The sequence below is a fragment of the Xenopus laevis genome, chromosome 1L, assembly GCF_017654675.1.
Source record: "Xenopus laevis strain J_2021 chromosome 1L, Xenopus_laevis_v10.1, whole genome shotgun sequence".
Taxonomy (NCBI): Eukaryota; Metazoa; Chordata; class Amphibia; order Anura; family Pipidae; genus Xenopus; species Xenopus laevis.
Window position 1 is genome coordinate 150,963,132 of NC_054371.1, and position 19,375 is coordinate 150,982,506.

At 37.8% G+C, this 19,375-nt stretch overlaps 1 protein-coding gene across 1 annotated transcript in view; it reads right to left on the reverse strand.

Annotated features, from left to right (window-relative positions):
• Positions 1-493: 493 nt before the first annotated feature.
• The window catches only part of LOC108714868 (myosin-7-like), a 56,923-nt gene continuing 38,041 nt past the window's right edge, over positions 494-19,375 (reverse strand). The window contains 29 exon segments of the mRNA XM_018259437.2: positions 494-598; positions 1,080-1,214; positions 1,298-1,393; positions 1,676-1,951; positions 2,088-2,213; positions 2,523-2,726; positions 2,969-3,277; positions 4,339-4,463; positions 4,653-4,818; positions 4,901-5,084; positions 5,246-5,442; positions 5,637-5,755; positions 6,565-6,691; positions 7,961-8,350; positions 8,429-8,519; positions 8,673-8,818; positions 8,905-9,081; positions 9,187-9,429; positions 9,921-10,176; positions 10,680-10,816; positions 10,903-11,026; positions 12,814-12,931; positions 13,066-13,153; positions 13,483-13,553; positions 14,109-14,418; positions 15,577-15,747; positions 16,548-16,697; positions 16,834-16,952; positions 18,451-18,589. Coding sequence (XP_018114926.1) covers positions 578-598; positions 1,080-1,214; positions 1,298-1,393; positions 1,676-1,951; positions 2,088-2,213; positions 2,523-2,726; positions 2,969-3,277; positions 4,339-4,463; positions 4,653-4,818; positions 4,901-5,084; positions 5,246-5,442; positions 5,637-5,755; positions 6,565-6,691; positions 7,961-8,350; positions 8,429-8,519; positions 8,673-8,818; positions 8,905-9,081; positions 9,187-9,429; positions 9,921-10,176; positions 10,680-10,816; positions 10,903-11,026; positions 12,814-12,931; positions 13,066-13,153; positions 13,483-13,553; positions 14,109-14,418; positions 15,577-15,747; positions 16,548-16,697; positions 16,834-16,952; positions 18,451-18,589 — 4,815 coding nt within the window. The 3' untranslated portion in view covers positions 494-577.

A 19,375-nucleotide genomic window follows, 5' to 3' on the forward strand; every position in this document is an offset into this window, starting at 1 on the left:
CAAACTGCATTGGGTAGGCATATATATTGGGTCTAATGTTAGCTTGTTCTTTTCTCAAACACGGTAGCAGAGATATTATTTGACACTGTGCATTACTGTATGCTGGCATTATCTTATGTTGGCAGAATTGCTTACCTAAACATAGCGTAATGAGCAGGTAAGGCAAAAAGTGTTAGCGATAGATGACATATTCTTTATTCTATGTGATATACGTGCCCTTAGGGCTCATTAGTAATATTTTTGGAACAACAACACTATTTTCCAGTAGGTATTTTGATAAATCCAAAATGTCCTGAATCTATCAGATTAAATAAAGACAAATATAAAGACAGATATGCTAGCTGTTGGCAATGCCTGTGAGCACCAGGTGTATCTTAATTTCTGAACTCTGGTGTGGATATTGCAAGTGTGGCATCCAGCAGGGCATAGTTTATTTTTCAAAGTGTTAGTTTTACTGCAAAATCTTCTAATAAAAAAAGAAAATTCAAGCAAATGTAGTTTGTGCTCTTTATTCTTAACAGGGAGACAAATTAAAGGAAGAAGGGTCTTGGACCCATGGGTAAAGAAAGAAGCTTGATTATTCCTCATTCAGACTTTTCTGGAGAGGGAAGTTGGGATCCCACATGAGACAGAAAGAAAAGAAAAATAAGGAGAGACAGAGAGAGAGAGAGAGAGAGAGAAAATCAGTTATTTACATGCAATTTATATCTTCCCTCATTCCCCATTCCTACTTTACCTATTGCTATGACACCATTCAATGGTGTGTTGTTGACTGTTCTCATAGTATCCTTCCATGCAGCATTTACAATTTATGGTCTGTACTATATTGTAGTTTGTAAGTGTCTTTATTGGTTTTCTGGTATCAGTTGTTAAACTGCTATAAATGTCTTAGTAATATGGTGGTGAAACAGTACAGGCATGCCAAATGGGAAAAATGATCATATATATACTTTAACTTATTTTTGTTATGGCTTCACCTTTTTTACCACTTCAGATTTCAGTTTATCGTGCTCTATCATTTAGTTTTTCTCTCCTTTTCATCCCTCCTTTCCTCTCACTCTGAAGGCCATAACACTCACCTTGCCACCAATATCCCGGCTCTTGGCTCTTATTTTGTTGACCTGGGACTCTGCAATGTCAGCTCTTTCTTCAGCCTCATCCAGCTCATGTTGAACTTTACGAAATTTGGAGAGATTCATATTGGACTGTTCCTCCTAAAGGAAGGTAAGGAGATAAAAGAAGGTAAGTCACAACTCATGAATGAAAATCAAATGAAAGGTCATCCAAAAACACTCACAGACTCTTCTGCCTGCCTCTTATAAGCTTTCACTTTCAGTTGCAGCTTGTCCACAAGGTCCTGAAGACGAACCAAGTTCTTTCTGTCTTCCTCAGTCTGCATGAGTAAAAAGAGAAATATAGATGGAAATAGAATTAAGACAATCATTTGATTATGGGGTAGCAAAGTTATTTTAGCATGGTTTGCAAAGTGTATACAGCAGAAGCCTCTGAATGAAGTATTTTATACAAAATCTTCTTCTCAAAGTCAGTCCCTGTACAGTTTGATACCTGCCCAATCCCCTGTATCTGAATTTTTTTTCACCTTTTCTCATTTGACCAACATGTGATCTATTTTCATGAGGTACTTTCATACATGTATGTACTGACACACACACACCTGATAGGTCAGCTCCTTAATGCGCCTCTCATACTTTCTCATGCCCTTGACGGACTCAGCATTTCGCTTCTGTTCCGCTTCCAGCTCACTATCCAGTTCTCGGACTCGAGCCTCCAGCTTCTGTAGCTGTTTCTTGCCACCTTTCATGGCAATCTGCTCAGCTTCATCAAGTCGCTGCTGGAGGTCTTTGATGGTCTGCTCCATGTTCTTCTTCATCCTTTCCAGGTGGGCACTTGTGTCCTGCTCCTTCTTCAACTCTTCTGCCATCATTGCAGCCTGTGTAGAAATGGTTACAGCTAAGATACAGATACAGACACAGGTTAATGACATTTGTTAAATACTCATATGGCCAGTTGTATCCAATCCAACAATATAGAAGACAGTAGAATCAATATATGCATTAGGAAATTACATCGGTGATGGCTTTCTTGGCCTTCTCCTCTGCATTGCGACATTCTTGCACTGCTTCTTCCACTTCGCTTTGAAGCTGGGACAAGTCATTCTCCATCTTCTTCTTCTGATTAATCAGACTGGTGTTCTGTGTGTAATTTGATTACATGTTTTTAGATTTGACACACAAAACCATAGAAAAATCACATATGGGTTAGGAAGTGTTGAAAGGGTAGGGGTATGGGTGGTGGAGGTCAAACTATTGTTATAAAGACAAAAAGCAATGGAAACAGCCATTTATAGGATAATGATACTGATCTATATATGGAATAGTAAGGCAAGTCAAGGGGAGTTCTATTTTGGGATTGACAGACGGAGAAAGAAGAAACCATTGTTATGAAAAGCATGAGCTATTTGTGTATTTAAATGGAGTCATAAAACATGATGCCAGTCAGACCTGGGAGTGAAGGAGCTGCACTCTCTCGTTGGTCTCTACCAACTCTTGTTCTGCGAGTTTGCGTGATCTCTCTGTTTGTTCTAATATAGAGCGCAGTTCCTCCAGCTCGGCTTGAAGCAATACATTCCTTCTCTCCACAATTGCAGTGTTTTCTTTCAAATCCTCATTGATTCTCAAAGTATCATCCAGCTGAATCTGTGTGTCCTGTGGAAATGGAATCCCAAATAAAAAACTGTTAAACTGAACATTAAAATTATTCTGTCTAGTGAATAATTGATCCCAAACTTCGGTTATACTTAAACATACTGAGGCCATTCTTAACTATTTAAATCTTCATTCCTCTGGCAGACAAATTTAGACAATATTCCAGATAAACCATGGTCTTTGAGCATGTACTGTACATGCTGTACAGACAAAGAGGCAAAACAGACAATTTTTCACAGTACCTTTAGGACTCCTTGAATGTTTTTAAGTTGTTTCTGTGCTTCGGCCGCTAGACGGTTAGCTTGGCTTAAATGGATTTCCATCTCATTTAGATCCCCTTCCATCTTCTTTTTAATTCTGAGGGCCTCATTGCGACTCCTTGTTTCAGCTTCTAGCGATGCCTGAAGGGTATCTATAGCTCGCTGGTTATTTCTTTTGGCCTGATCAAACTCCTCATCCTTTTCAGACAATTTCCGTTCAAATTCAGCCTTTATTTGCTGCAACTCCAACTGTACACGCAGAATCTTGCCCTCCTCATGTTCCAAGGAGCCCTGGGTTTTGAAGGAGACAAATTCATGAAGGATGACAGTTTAATACATGACATAACTTTGTGTGACACAAGGAGAGTTAAAGAATTCTATAGATCTGCATAAACATATTTACTATACTGCATTTAAATATTTACTATATTGTGTGTTTGATACAACTGTAAATGCCCCCTGTCAGGTCCTTCATTACTACAACCTTCTCTCTGCAACTCAGACCGAAAAGACTGCAATGCCCATTTACTAATAGGGGGCAATGTAAAGGACTTGAAGCAGGTAGTGTTTTCCCCACAGCAACACAATTTTGTGCATGGTGCTAAGAACAACCTAGTCTGTAAATTGGCACACAAGTTGCATATACATCATTACTTGTGCCATCCAGGAGAAGTCATGGGTTTTCAATCTACTCCCTCCAACTCCAGCTTTGCTGACACAAAAAAAGCCACATGGGAACAAAACTCAAATACAGCCCAGTAATTGTACCTGGCTATTGGTAGGTGTAAAATAGAGGGCACCTGTGCACCTTGCACACCAGTCACAAGAATATATGCATTGATGTAAACCTCAAGAAAACAAATGTTTTGTGCTTAATGCTGCACCTCTTAAGGCTAATGGCACACTGGAAATTTGCCAGCGGAAAAATGCCAGTCACTGTCTGCAAGTCAATGGAAGCACGAGTGTTAACAGGTGTTTCTCTAGGGGGGGGGAGAATGCCTGGTGTGCCATTAGCCTAAACATAAATAAACATGGCAAACTGATTTTCACCAATATCAAAGTCAATATTTCAGATAACCTAATGTGTCTTTCTTGTACACTGTGTGATTCAGAAACATTGACTTTAATGAGAATGTTTTGATGAACAAGATCTTTTGAGTGTATGGTGAAAGCTGTATATATAGTTTGAAGATGATGCCTCTCAAAAACATATATTTTTATGTATGAGAATTGTATATATCGATGCACAGTAATGATGGTTATTGTTATACTGTACATGTGATTTTTGCTAGTGTCCTTGCAGCAGATCAACGATCCTTGGATGGCCTGTAAGGATAAAGATATGGCCTCACCTCTGCCTCCTCCAGTGCTGACTGCAGCTCCATCTTCTCCTGCTCCAGCTGTTTACGGACTTTTTCCAGTTCATGGATGCTCTTTCCACTCTCTCCCAGCTGCTCTGTCAGGTCTGAGATCTCCTCTGTGTACAAGGTAAACACAATTTTCTTAACAAGCCTATTCTAAGGGATATTATAATACAGTATGGTATGAAACACTGACCAGCAGCGTGTATAAACAGGAATGCTTTTTCATATTATGTTGACTGTATGATGTGATCCAAAGCATCCTGAAGCTGTTAGTACCTATGAATGCTCCTTATTTCTCTTACCCTGCAAGTTCTTATTCTCTCTCTTGAAAGTCTCAAGATGCTCTAAAGATTCCTCATAAGCATTCTTTAGCTTGAAAAGTTCTGTGCTGAGGGAACGAGATTCTTTCTGTGAAGATTCAAGTTCTGCCTGAGACTCCTCAAACTTTTGCTTCCATTCAGAAAGGATCTGCACAAGAGATGACAATTAACATCCCCACCTACTACATTTTCTCTACTACAACTTCTATTTCAGTTTCGACAGTTATCACCTTGTCAAAGTTTCTTTGCTTTTTGTCCAGTGCAGCAGCTGCAGCATTTGACCTCTCTAGATCCACCATTAAGTCCTCAATCTCATTTTGTAGGCGGTGTTTTGTTTTTTCAAGTGATGAGCATTTCGCATTTACAGCCTCAACAGCCTCTTCTGCCTCTTGTAGCCTCTGTGCCAACTTTTTCCTGTAACAAAATATTGATGATTACCACAGACAAGGAGAAGAGAATATTAATATAAATTGTAACATTTCAATGCAGGGATTTTGAATAAATGCAAGGACTGTTAACATCTAGAGATGTTTCTATGTTGCCTATTGGGGTGACAAGGCACAGTGAAATCTTACTTGGCCTCCTCCAATTCCTCTGTTCTCTGAATAGCATCGGTCTCATACTTGGTCCTCCACTGAGCGACCTCTGAATTGGCCTAGGACAGTATTCTTTGTAACTCTGCCTTGGCTTCTTGCTCTTCTTCATACTGTTCCCTAAGAAGGTCACAGTCATGGCGGGCTGATTGTAGAGCATGGGCCAATGCATTTTTAGCCTTAGAAAAAAAAGGATACCCATTAAAATGCTAGATTCAGAGTGGACATTAGTATCCATTAACAACACTCACATCTATGATAAAGGAGAAAAGCAACCACTCAACCACTGGCATCAAAAGATGGATTTCTCTTTCTTCTTTTCACTTTTCAACATAGTAATACTGACATCCTCAGCTGTATGCTATATACATACCTTGGCTTCCTCCTCTAGCTGCCTCTTCAGATCTTCTTGCTTTTGGGTGTAAGTTTGTTTTCCCCGTGTCAGTTGTGATATCAGTGCCTCCTTCTCATCTAGCCGGCGGGACAATTCCCCTGTAGCATAAGAGTCAGAACTTTATAACCCATTGCTTAACTAATTTACAAAAGGATTAACAACTATGTACTTATTAATTAGACATATAACTAACTGAAATGTATGAATGAAAAGATGTTTCATGTTTCATCCTGGGCAAAACAATGACATTTCATATACATATGTTTGGAAAGATCATGCAAGAGTCTGGCCATCTTGGACTGCCCCACAGGGACTGGACTAGCAAGTAACTAGATATGGATTTTGTTTTCTTGTGGTAGATGAACCAGTATGATGTTCTCACATCAGCTCCTGTATGTGATTTATATAAAAGATCTATCACACATGTACTGTATTACTCATAGTAAACTGAGTATATTTCCCCTTTGAATTATAGGGGTGTAGAACAAAAGTATAAGCAAGAATGATACTAACACTGCCTACTTGGAGAATGTATACTATGTACTAAGAGCTACGAGTACTGGAGCTATAGCTGAAGAACTAACTGCTTGCCAGAAGCTTTGTATGCATTTCATGCAGTGTTCCTTCAGAGGATTCCTTGCTCCTCACATACAGTGACAAGCTTCTGCTATTCTTACTTACAGGATTGAGTGAAAAAAATTACGGCTAGTGTAGCAGGTGTCTCCATACTGCTCTGTTTTATTTGCTGATATTTGCACTATGGATCATTATACAGAAACAGTTCTGCTATTTTTACCATTATTTTTTACAATACAAAGGATGTGCTTAAGCTCAGTTCACTACTGTGTTTTCTCTGTCCAGAAAAAATAAGTCTAAGATTGTGCCTGAATTTACAATGTTTCTTTACCGTTTTCAGTCTGGAGTTTGGCACGCTGGGTGGAGAGATCATTGGCCAGTCTCTGTGTCTCCTCAGACTTTGTGCGATACTCATTTGCCTGATCCTCTAATGTCCGGCACAACTTTTCCAGGTTTGCCTGCAATGAATTATAGAAGAATTGCATTAAGAAATTGGGAGGAATGAAACAGAAGTAAAACAGAAATGTTAATTTAAGATTGTTCACTATAATGTCTGAATTTAGACAAATAATGTTCTTAGCATAAATTTGTTTTTATAATTCCACATTAATTTCATTTAACTACTTAGAAAATCCTGACTACAAAATGTTTATCTTTGATAAATGTGCCCCCTAGTGGGAGAGATTAATATTGCAGGTGATGGTTTATAAATGGGTTTCAGTGCTTCACTACAACACACTCTTGCCTAGTGTATATTAAAAAGTGATTAAAACCCTATTTGCCATTAAGGGGCAGATTTATCAAGGGTCGAATTTCGAAGTAAAAAATACTTTGAAATTCGACCATCAAATTAAAATACTTAAAATTTGAATATCGAAGTCGAAGTATTTTTCACTGAATTTGGCCATGGAACGATCGTAGTAACGAACGATTAAATAGTTCAAATTGAACGGTTCAAACTATTTTAGCGTACAATCAAACGATTTTACTTCGATGTGTAAAGACTTAGAAAATGGTTGTAGAAGGTCCCCATAGGCTAACTTAGCACTTCAACAGGTTTAATTTGGCGAAGTATTGAAGTTTTTTTTAATCAAATTCGAAGTAAATTCGAAGTCATAGTATCCTATTCGATGGTCGAAGTATCCAAAAAATTACTTAGAATTTTGAATTTTTTTACTTAGAAAATTCCCTTGAATTCACTTCGACCCTTGATAAATCTGCCCCTAAATGTTTTGGATTGAAACAGAATACATTTGCATGCCCCGTGTTTTTCACAAAGCATTTCCTTAAAACTAAACGTTACTCTCCCTCTCATTTAGGCATCATTCAAATGGACCCTGTACTTAGGTTGTAAGAACAGGTCAATCCTGTACTTGATCTGCATCCTGCATTGCATTTTATTATGTGCCTCAAAGTGCAGATCACATCCAGACCTCAAACAGAAGTGCAAGAAAGCAATCCCTTATGTGAATAGTATGGGACATGTGAATAGCTTCTCTTATAAGAAGACTTTCAGTGCATTTATTGGTGTGAGGGCTTTTTGACTCATTTTAGCCCTCTTCACTGTAACCTCTGGTTTCTTCATTTAATTTCAGCCAAACATTTTCACTGTAAATGTAATAGGAAATATAATAAATGATCCCTACCAAAACTAATTTTGTTTGGCCATTGAAAAATATTTGGAGGGACAATGGCATGTAATCCTGGTGCTTAAAACTCCATCTTACCTTCCCCTTTACAACCTGTTCCATATTGGATGCCACATCATCCAGCTCCAGTTTGAGTTCACTCTTCTCTTTCTCCAGCTTCTGCTTAACCCTCTGCAAGTTGTCTATTTGTTCACTCAGTTCTGCCACAGAGTCTGCATGCTTCTTCCTTAGTGTGGCTGCAGTAGCCTCAGATTGCAATGTGGACTCCTCAAGGTCTCTTCTGAGTTTGAGGAACTCTGCCTCCCTCTTCTTGTTTAACTCCATCTGCACTGAGGTGGCTCCTCCAGCTTCCTCCAACCTCTCACTGATTTCTTCTAGTTCCCGAGACAGATCAGATCGAAGTTTTTCCACTTTGGCTCTAGCAGCTCTCTCAGCTTCTAGTTCCTCTTCCAACTCCTCAATTCGGGCCTGTGTAAAGAATTAAGAGATAGTGAATGAGGGACATTACAGGTGGTGCCTAATAACTCAAATGACTCAATGGTCTACCTGTAACTCTTTCAGCTTCTTTTGGAGCTGAGAAGCCATATTCTGCTCATCCTCAATCTTTGTGTTCATCTGGCTGATTTCAAAATCCTTCCTAAAGCAAGACAATGTGCACAAATAATATTTAAAGGATTTTTGCTCAGAAAAATATCAATTTGCCTTTAAATTCACAAATGAACAACTACTTTGCATAATTATTTTCCATTTTAATCCCAACATTTAATACAGTTTGTCTAATATCACTCACTTCTTCAGCTTTTCCTCCAGTTGCTGTTTGTCATTTTCAAGATCCATAAGACTTTCCTGTGTCAGTTTAAGGTCTCCTTCCAGCTTCCTTTTTACTCTTTCCAGGTCCATTCTTACTTTCTTTTCCTGCTCCAGAGATCCTTCCAGCTGTACCCATTAGATATAAGTTTATTATTATTGTGCTTTCTTGTTAAAAATGAAAACATCTGCTTTTGGTCTGTGATTTCACTTACATCATCCACCTGCTGTTCTAGTTTGGCTTTGGATTTGGTCAGGCTATTGACTTTGTCCTCTTCTGCCTGAAGGTCATCCAGTGCCTGCTGGTGGGCCTCCTGAAGAGCTTTTTTTTCCTTGGTCAATTTGGCAATAATCTCATCAAGAGCAGCCATCTCCTCTGTCATGTTTTTGACCTGCATAGGGAAATATTAATTCCAAATTACAAAATTAAGTAAGGGGACAAAAAAAGCAGGTGATATAATGCATTTAATGAATGAACTTAAAGAGACAATTCTCACCTTGTTTTCAGTAGCATGCTTTTCTTTCTCTACTTTTGCAAGTGTCAGCTCCAAGTCATCAATATCCTTCTTTAGCTCGGAACACTCATCCTCCAACTTCCGTTTCTTTGCTGTCAGTTCTGCATTCATTTCCTCCTCATCCTCTAGTCTTTCTGTCTGCTCCTTTAACTTTGCTTCCAGGTTGATCTTGTTCTTGATCAATTGTTCGCATCTTTCCTCAGCATCTGACAGATTATCTTGTTCCTAAAAAAACCAAAACAAAGCAAATTAGTAAAATGTGTAATGTAATGGAAGTCATTCAGGATTTCCAGATTTAATTTTGGTAAATCCAGCCACATGTTTTTTTGCCCACCATGAAAAACAAATTGTGTCTGCAGCTCTAACAAATCTTTCGGAGTTTTTGGTATGAAGTCTGTTATGTAGGGGGCATGCTTGTGGGTTTAATGTCACAGGAGTTGAACTTAAGTTAAAAAGATGATTGTATCATTCATGCCAATGTATTGAGGCTTTTTGGGGCCATAACTCTTTACTTTTACATACACAACTTATTACAGGGAAAAAATAATATTGTGTTGAGCATATTTTGGGAATTGGTTTGATAAATGGGCAGTCCACGAATATGAAATTGAGGGAAAGGGCTTTTCTTAAGCTCTAAGTCCATGGTCATTCTGTGCTCCTCAAACATGGCTGCAGCTATTCCTATGGATTTGTATGTTTTGCAACTGAGCACTCACAGCCTGTACTTGCAGCTGCAGATCATTTTTCTCCTGTAGCAGGGAAACCATCTTTTCCTCAAGCTCCTTACGCCGGGCCTCTGATTTCTCCAGAGCTTCTTTCAGTCTCAGGAACTCCTCCTTCATATTCTGCATTTCCTTTTCAGTTTCTGCACTCTTCAGTAGAGGTTTGATCTTGAAATAGAGCTTCATCCAGGGCCAATTTTTGACTCCCATAAAAGCTCTGATGTTCCACTGGATGACTAGGAGGGCGTCTCTGTTGAGGACAAAATACGAGTATTTTTAAACATAAATGTAGACATGAATATATCCATTCATATGTTTATATAATGTCACTGTCAGGGTGGCAGCCTTTTGGTGAATAGGGTTGCCATCTTTTTTAATGAAGGTCAGGGAGTGGGTGGTGATGTCATGTGGGGGTGGGACAATGGCATCACTGGGCAGGGGAGCCTGTACTTATAAGCGGATATCTCTCAGTGGAGAGGGACAGGATTTATATGGTATTACAAATTTACCAGCAGTTATATCGCTGTAAATTTCTAATTACAGCCCCGGCCCTAACTGGTGATTTACCGACTGGGCATGTAGGATACAATATTGGTAACCCTATTGTTGAATGGAAAATATGTACAATGTCTTTATATGGTTCACTTAAAAATTACACGTCCAGTAGGATTAAGGAAACACTATATGTACAGCTTGGCATATAATGAGCTGGTCATTACACACATTTTTAAAAGTATTTGAGATAGGAATTACCTGCGCTCCACCATCTTTTTGAATTCTATTCTAGACAGGACACCCCTGGACTGTGCCTGGATACGTGTGATGATCCTGGAGAGGCGTTCATCTCTCATTTCTTCTAGCTGACCCAGCAGACCAGCCTTGAAGAAGACCTAACAAGGGTACACATATTTAGGTTATTAAACCTAAACGGATCTGCTACATTACATCCTTGCTTTAGTAAAGGATGTTCTGTTACCTTGGTGTGTCCAAATTTGTACTGAGTATGATCAATCTCCAGTGAAGCCAAGAGTTTCTCTGCTCCTTTCCTACTGTCTATAAACTGGCCATCTGGAATAGCTGCAGGATTTAGGATGCGATACCTGAGAAACAGAGAAACTCAGAAACATTTTATAGCAATATTAAATGTTAAAGGACTACTATACATTCAAAGAAAAATAATTGTTCTGATTTATGTTATTACTCTATACAGTCTATGAAAAAAGGGAAGTACTCTAGTATAGAAAGTGCCATTATAGCATGTTCAATTGGCCAATGCCCAAAATGTTTCAGTTCATGGCTCTAGCATGCTAAACCATGGCCTCTTTTGGCTTCTTTTTTGGTAAATATAACACAAAAGGAGGGCTTTTTAGTATACGAGAAATGAGGAGAGCACTCAATAAGCATAAATGCTGTGGTTACTTTATTCAATGCCGACCACCAGTACACGACATGTTTCGGGCTTCTTTGCCCTTTATCAAGTGTAACATACAATCAGAACGTGCAGGTTTTTAAACAGGTTTTTAGACCTGAATTCAAGTATAGACTACACCAGCAACATATACGAATAAAATTAATGGTAAGATAAATAATAGCTGGTGTAAAGTACTGATAAAAGTTAAATATTAGACTTGAGTTTATTAGAAGGTAGGCACAGAAGTGTGCAGTACTGTTTTTTTACCTTGTATCAGTTAATCAATTGACATATGGTAACAATTTCCCTTTTTAACAGATTGGAAGCAACATAATAACAGACTTTTTGATACTTGAATATGTGATTAACCTTGTGTGAAATGGACACAGACACCGGGCTGTTTTTGATACTTTAATATAGAAGGCACACACAGTGGATTGAATATCCACATATGGACTGTAAAATGGACTTAATACACACCTCCTGTTTTTTCTGGAACCAATTACTCACAACGATGGTGGGGGATGGTAGGGGAGTGTTTAAAAACCTGCACGTTCTGATTGTATGTTACACTTGATAAAGGGCAAAGAAGCCCGAAACATGTCGTGTACTGGTGGTCGGCATTGAATAAAGTAACCACAGCATTTATGCTTATTGAGTGCTCTCCTCATTTCTCGTATACTAAAAAGCATAGGAAAGTGGTGACCTGTAAGAGGAAAGTTGCACTAGCATCCTGCACTGAATAGGCAGAGCGTTTTTGGACATCTTCAGTATTATACAAAAGGAGGGCTGTGAGAAGTAATCAGAATAATTGTGGCCAACTAGAGAGACAGTGGCTATAGAAACAATGCTACAATGTCACCATTTAGTAAAAACCCATCATCATATAGCCTCAACTTTAAACTTCATGACCAGTTTATTATCTTCTTCTATACCTCACAATTTACAGGCATTATAGCTTAAATAAAAATATATATCTCAGAATATTGTAGAGTTCTTAAGCTGATATAAAAGATATATCTGCTATTTCTGAGAGGTGATTCATTCTAATATTATTGCAGTTAGAATTAATTGATAAATAGGTTAACAGAACATTAGTTCTACATTAGTTCTGATTTTTTCTGCAATTTGTGGGCTGCAGATGGCCTACTTTGTCTTTAGTAGCTAAATTATTTAATATTGGCCCAGGTCACTCATTTAGGGTCCTGGTAGTGCAAATTAATTACAGCTGGCGACAAAACTCCTTATCTGCCAATGCCCTTTGCAAAATAAAGGAATTTGGTTCAAAAGCGACAGATTGTTTATCACCTTAAGAATTGGCTTTCTTGCTCCATATCACAGAAAGATTTTACTAATTGGAAACCCCTGCAATGCAATTGTTATATACTTTACTGTGACTGCTTGGAAAAGTTACCCTGTAATGGGGCAGTCATTTATAATTCTGATATTTGCTTTGTGTATGTATTATTGACTCACCGTTGCCTGAAATCTCCATAAAGAATGCGATTTGGGAATCCTTTCCTACAGATTCTGATACCTTCCAGGACACCATTACAGCGAAGCTGGTGCATCACCAAACGGTTATCCATCACGCCTAAAATGAAAGCAGGAAAAAGGTGAATAGATAGTTTTATCATGATTTATGTGGAGTCAGCTTGGGTTCATTTAATCTTCAGTAGAAAAAGTAATCTTATTAGAGCAACAACAATAAGAAGTGACATTTAGCACCTGGTGCCTTGGTTTCATTTGGAATGATGCAGCGGACAAAGTGAGGATGAGTGGAGCGAAGGTTTGTCATCAGCTTGTTCAGGTTTTCCTGTGAAGAAAATAAAACATAAAGTACTTGCATGCAAGAAGTAGACTTAAAATGGCCGTGCACTTGCTGAGATTAGCTGTTGACAAAGTTAGCAACTTATTGGCTTGTACGGTGTCATATTCTGGCAGTTTTGAAAGTTCAGTTGAGCGAGGGTTGTTGATACCATCCCTTCCTGGCGGGACTCCACTGGCGCATATTGTGATCCCATTGTTGGCCCAGAAGCCAAAATGATTGGATCAGTTTTAATAACTCATATAATGAATATATAAAAGAAAGCAATAACAAGGTAAAAGGGAACAAGGTGAACAAAACTTTTGTGTTTTACTTACACGATGCAAAGCTGACACTGTCTGGAAGGTTGAACCTTTCTTCTTTGTACCCTTCTTTGTCGATGGGTCAGCTGTTGAATACAACATCAGAGAATTTCTTATACAGAATCCTTATATAATAATGCATATTATATTGCCATTTAGGCAATGATGTGTATGGTCTTGCAAAAATGTTTAACAAAGTTACAAGATGATGACCCACTGCGGTCAAATTTGAAAACATAAATCATTTGTTTAATTAGGCTTCTGGTGCAGTAAGTTCATGTTTATGTTTTGTATACAAAATACAGCATTTCTAGCCTTATTCTATTTTAGACTTTAGTTCCCCTTTAAGTGTCTTTTTCCAGTTAACACTGGAGAGGAAAGATTGAAGCCTTGTGGGGATTGGACAAATTCAATCAATCACTGCATGACACCCATTATATATACTGTGAGTGTTGATTATTAGCATTAAAGCTAAAAAAATATACAACAAAAATATAATTAAAGGTAGGGAAAAAAAAAACAAGGAAGCATGTGTGGATCCTTTATACTAGAAATAGAGAGCCGAATAGTATGGGTTATGGTTGAGAAAATAAACAGTAAAATCTTGGCTGGTTTTTGGTGTCCAAATGCCCTCAATGTACCTGAATCAGCACCGGCATAATTTGCAAACAGATTTGCTAGAAGCTTGAGGGAGGACTTCTGGTACAGCCCAACTACGGTCTCATTCAGGGGATCCTTGTTCTTTGTCAGCCAGTTTAGGATGTTATAGTCCACAGTGCCAGCATAGTGCACAAGAGCAAAGTGGGCCTCAGGCTTCCCCTTGATGTTTCTGGGCTTTTGGAAGTTGGGTGACTTGCCCAGATGATTGTCATATAATTTGGCCTTGAAGGTCACATCACTCGCTTTGGGAAACATGCACTCCTCTTCCAAGATGGACATGATGCCCATAGGCTGTAGTGGTAAAGTATTGGAGTTTTTAAGTAAAAGTATATAATGAATACAATACAGATCACAGCGCAATTATGATATATAGTTTCACAAGTAAGCAAAAGCATCACCCATGCACCTTTACTGTTTATATTGACAAGATTGTATACGGTTATTTCATGTTGACAAAAAGGCCAAAAAGGTCTCCAGATCTCCACTAATAAACTCCATGAAAATTCGCCTCTAATAAACTCCTTGTTGATATTCCTTGCTTGTGGAAATATACTATATATATATATATATATATATATATATATATATATATATATATATATATATATATATATATATATATATATATATATATATATATAGAGAGACAAATACAAGAGTCCTCTGCACTCAACTCATTATCAATATATTTAAGACATAGACATTTTGTGCATACTGCTACTAAAAAATGCCTTACCATATATATATATATATATATATATATATATATATATATATATATATATATATAAAAACATCCAAAAATGAAGGTGCACACGGGGAGCCTTTGAAAAATTATTTAAAAATCCATATAAAAAAAACAGGGGGTCAACATTTCTGTCTGTTCCTAAGACCTTTCTCAAGACCACATATAGATATATATATAACTAGATAGGTGCACTGGAACAAAAAGTCACTTCCGCACACATACAGTAGGTCTTGATAAGTGAAAAAAAAAAAAATATATATATATATATATATATATATATATATATATATATATATATATATGTACAATATCCCAACAAGCAGAAAAGTAAATTGGATGAACATATTGTACACTAAAAATAAGTTCTAAATATAAAGAGTAAAATTTAAAGAGTAATAATAATATTAATAAAAGTATGAGAAATGTAAGTATTCATTCATGCCTAAAGCTCACTGAGATATAATGGGTCATTTATGACCCCTGGGCACTAAGGGGCACGGCATTCAGAGCAAAGAGCAGTGTTAGAAGGCGCACCCCAGCCCTGTCCTTACCACCTTTATTCCCAGAAACAGTTGAGCGAACACTTCCACCAGTGAAAGAAAGAAAGATTGCAAATTTTATCATGCACTAACTATGTACTAACCTGACAGTAGTTTACCTTCTGGAGAATATGCGACTAGTCTTTCTTAGACTGTACTCACCTTCTCTATAAGATCGATGCAGGCCTGCAAGTCCATACCAAAGTCTATAAAGACCCATTCAATTCCTTCTTTCTTGTACTCTTCCTGTTCCAGCACGAACATGTGGTGATTGAAGAACTGCTGCAGTTTCTCATTTGTGAAGTTAATGCAGAGCTGCTCAAAGCTGTTAAACTGCACAGAATTGCAGGACAAAAATTGAGACACATGAGTGGGAAGTGTAACAGAAAAATAAGAGTAAATTAAAGTGGTTTGTAAGAAGGTTGATAGGAAAAAACAAAGAAAGCAAGAATAACAGAGAAGAGCAAAGGATTAGATAAAAGATAAAGTAAAATACAAAAATAAAACAACACTCCTGCAGCACCCCCACGATACACATCATTCATTTTAATCCAATTAGCTATCCTCTGTTACATAACCAGTCTGCCTGCCTCATCCCTGATGTTTCCTCGCTATAGTGATTTTGTTTATTGATGCTTTCATTATCTCTTTACAACGACCTGACTAATCCACTTAGGAGAGTGCACATTTATCAAAGATTTAAAAGACAATCGGAATCATTTATAAACACCTGGCAAATAAATGAAATAAATGAAAACTTTAAAGATGCTATACACTATCTAGAGCTGTCTGCAGGCCCGGACTGGCAATCTGTAAGATCTCATAGACAGTCATGATTTAGTAGACTGGTGGTGGGGGCTGGTTAGGCTTCTGTGTAAATGAAATGCCAGGGCCTATTTTGAATCCCAGTCCAGGGCTGGCTGTCTGGGTGTTCTTTGGAGAAGTGTCTGTTATGCCTTTCACCTACTCAAACCAAAGAGTATTCCACAATGTTTGGTCTTCTTCATAATTTCTTACCAAGCCCACACTCCATAATCAGTTTAACCCTCCTCCTCAATAAATTAGCTCTGCCTCCTTCCTATACTTCTTTTCTTTACCACTGGTACCAAAACACACTCATGTTTGATTCGTACATCAAAGATCTCGAAGCCTGCGATGTCCAGCACTCCTATGAAGTATTGTCTGGGCTGCTTGGTCTCTAGAGTGACGTTGATTCTCACCACCATCCACAAGAACATCTTCTCATACACTGACTTGGCCAGAGCACCTGTGGCATAGTTGACCTAGAAAAAATAGGTTTTTTTTCAGTGCTTTTGTAATATTGTTTTTTATAGTAGCTTAGAAGATTAACTAGATTTACATACATTAGATATTATGGTTAAAATGCACTAGTTTATAGGATGTGAGAATGACACTAACCTGCTCGACAGTTTGTCCTCTAGTCACATACTCATTTCCCACTTTGACACGAGGGTGACACAATCCTTTTAGCAAGTCAGCAGAGTTCAGTCCCATCAGGTAGGCAGATTTATCAGCCTCTGAAATAATCAGACAGAATACATGTAGAACACTCTTTATCCTTTATACCAGTGATCCCCAACCAGTAGCTCGTGAGCAACATGTTGCTCTCCAACCCCTTGGATGTTGCTCCCAGTGGCCTCAATGTTTGTGCTTATTTTTGAATTCCAGGCTTCAACGCAAGTTTTAGTTGTATAAAAACCAGATGTACTGCCAAACAGAGCCTCAATATAGGTTGACAATCCACATAGGGGCAAATGGCCAATCACAACCCTTATTTGACACCCCAAGAATATTTTTCATGCTAGTGTTGCTCCCCAACTCCTTTTACTTCTGAATGTTGCTCACAGGTTCAAAAGGTTAGGGATCCCCGCTTTATACTGTATATTAACTACTTAAATTTATAACACCTGAAATCTGCTTGTCATCCTTTGTGTATATACTCTACAATATATACTGTACATAACTACTCTTCTAAACAAATACTTTACAAGTAATCTCCTGCCCATATGTTATGGGTATATTTAATACAACAATTTATCTTGCAATGTTAACCATCATAAAATTTTCTGTATTTTGTAGCGCTAGCAATGCCCGGTCTTTCACAAATTCATACATAGTAATAAATTATAGGGGACAGCCAACATGGAGTAAAAAAAAGTGAAATGTCCAATGCATACTTTTCTTGCCAAGAGTCCATAGTTTAGCTGACACATGGAACAGTTTATACTCTCATGTCACTACTTCATTTTTATATCTAGATAAACTTAACTATTGACTTTGTTGCTCTGTCTACAACTGGACTGCATTACACAAGCCTGTTATTGACCCAGAATAAAACAGTTATATTTAGAAGGCATTTAAAGTACTGATATATTCCATGCAAATTCAGCATTTACTAAATCCACACTTCTGTTTAATCTAATAACCTCCATTAACCTTTTTCAGTTATTAAAATTCAACAGTTATGCCTTTTGCCATTAAGATAGGCCCAAAAAATTATGCTAATGTAGATCTGACTTTTCTTGAAACCTTACATTTGTTTCTATTTTATATTTAAAGTTACAAAATGCCTTATCTCTGAGTATGTTGAAAATCATACTTATACTATCTATCTCTCTCTCTATCAAACATTTTGATGAAAAAAGTTCTGCAGTAGGTAAATAATCAGCAATATAGGCAAAAAACTTGCAAGGCTTACTAAAAAAAGCATTTGAATAAATAGGTGTTAAAATGGCACACAATGCATTACTGATTTTCTAAATCCTTAGTTGTATAAAATTGCTTTTAATAACTAACAACCTCTATCCTCCCTCTATCCTCACTGTTTGGTTTTGGAGTTATAACTTTGGTGCTTCTTTTTGCACTCCCTTCTAAAATATACAATAAATGCAAAATGCAGAGAATGTCTATTGGAATAGGTTTTAGAGGTGCTTTGACCTAGTAATTATCTGAAGTGGGAATGTTGGGGTTGGTCTGTCCTGTCTGATTAGTAAGGTGCAAACATGCATGTCTCACCCTCAGTCCCATCAGGTTCAGCCTGCTCCTCTCGCTGCTTTTGCTTGAACCTCATATTCCCATAGTGCATTATGGCTCCAGTCAGTTTGTAAATAGAGTTTTTCTCATCTTGAGTAAACCCTAGAACATCAAAGGCACTCTGTGGAAATGGATCAAAAGGGAAAATCTTAATATCAGTTATTTATAGATGTTTATAAAGGGCAGCAGCAGCTCTAGGTGCATATCAGGTTGATGCAAAATAGTGTATTGTTTATCTTAAACTTTAGTGTTACAATCCTCCTCCTCTCATCTAAGAGAGAAGATAACTTACAAAATCTCTTCACTTCTGTCTCCATATATTTCTGATTGTCTCATTAGTTTCTCTTCATCTCCTGCCTTAAACCTTCTTGACTCTAAATTCTTATACCTGAATTCATTTGTAAGGGACTCTCCTACACCCAGAGGAGTTTCAGCACTATAGGAGGCTTTCCCAATGCCACCCCCTCACCCCTGTGCTTACCTTTTTCAGAGGAGTTCTGGGGGCCGAAATCTCTAGCTGCACTCTCTGCACTAGAGAAGCCAAATTTTTTGGTTTAATAAGTAGTAACTTAGTTACCAGGAGCATCATTTTGCCACCCCGGCTCACTTGCAGGTGCAGCCATCTAAGGCAAGGTTCACACATTGCCTTGTGGCAGAAGAGCCCCTGATCTCACTTTCTTTAGAACTAAAATCCTAGCAGAGTATCTAATTTAGTCCTAGTACTAATGGACCAACACCCGAAGCACGCAAATATTGTGAATGGCTGCACTTATTACTTTCCTGTTTGTGTAAATTAGCCACCCACAATGGGGTAAGCACTGTGGGACAGATACCTCATTTCTAGTGTGTCTCTTAACACATAGCACTTCATTTTTGGTGCTATATATATTTTTATTTATTGCACCTC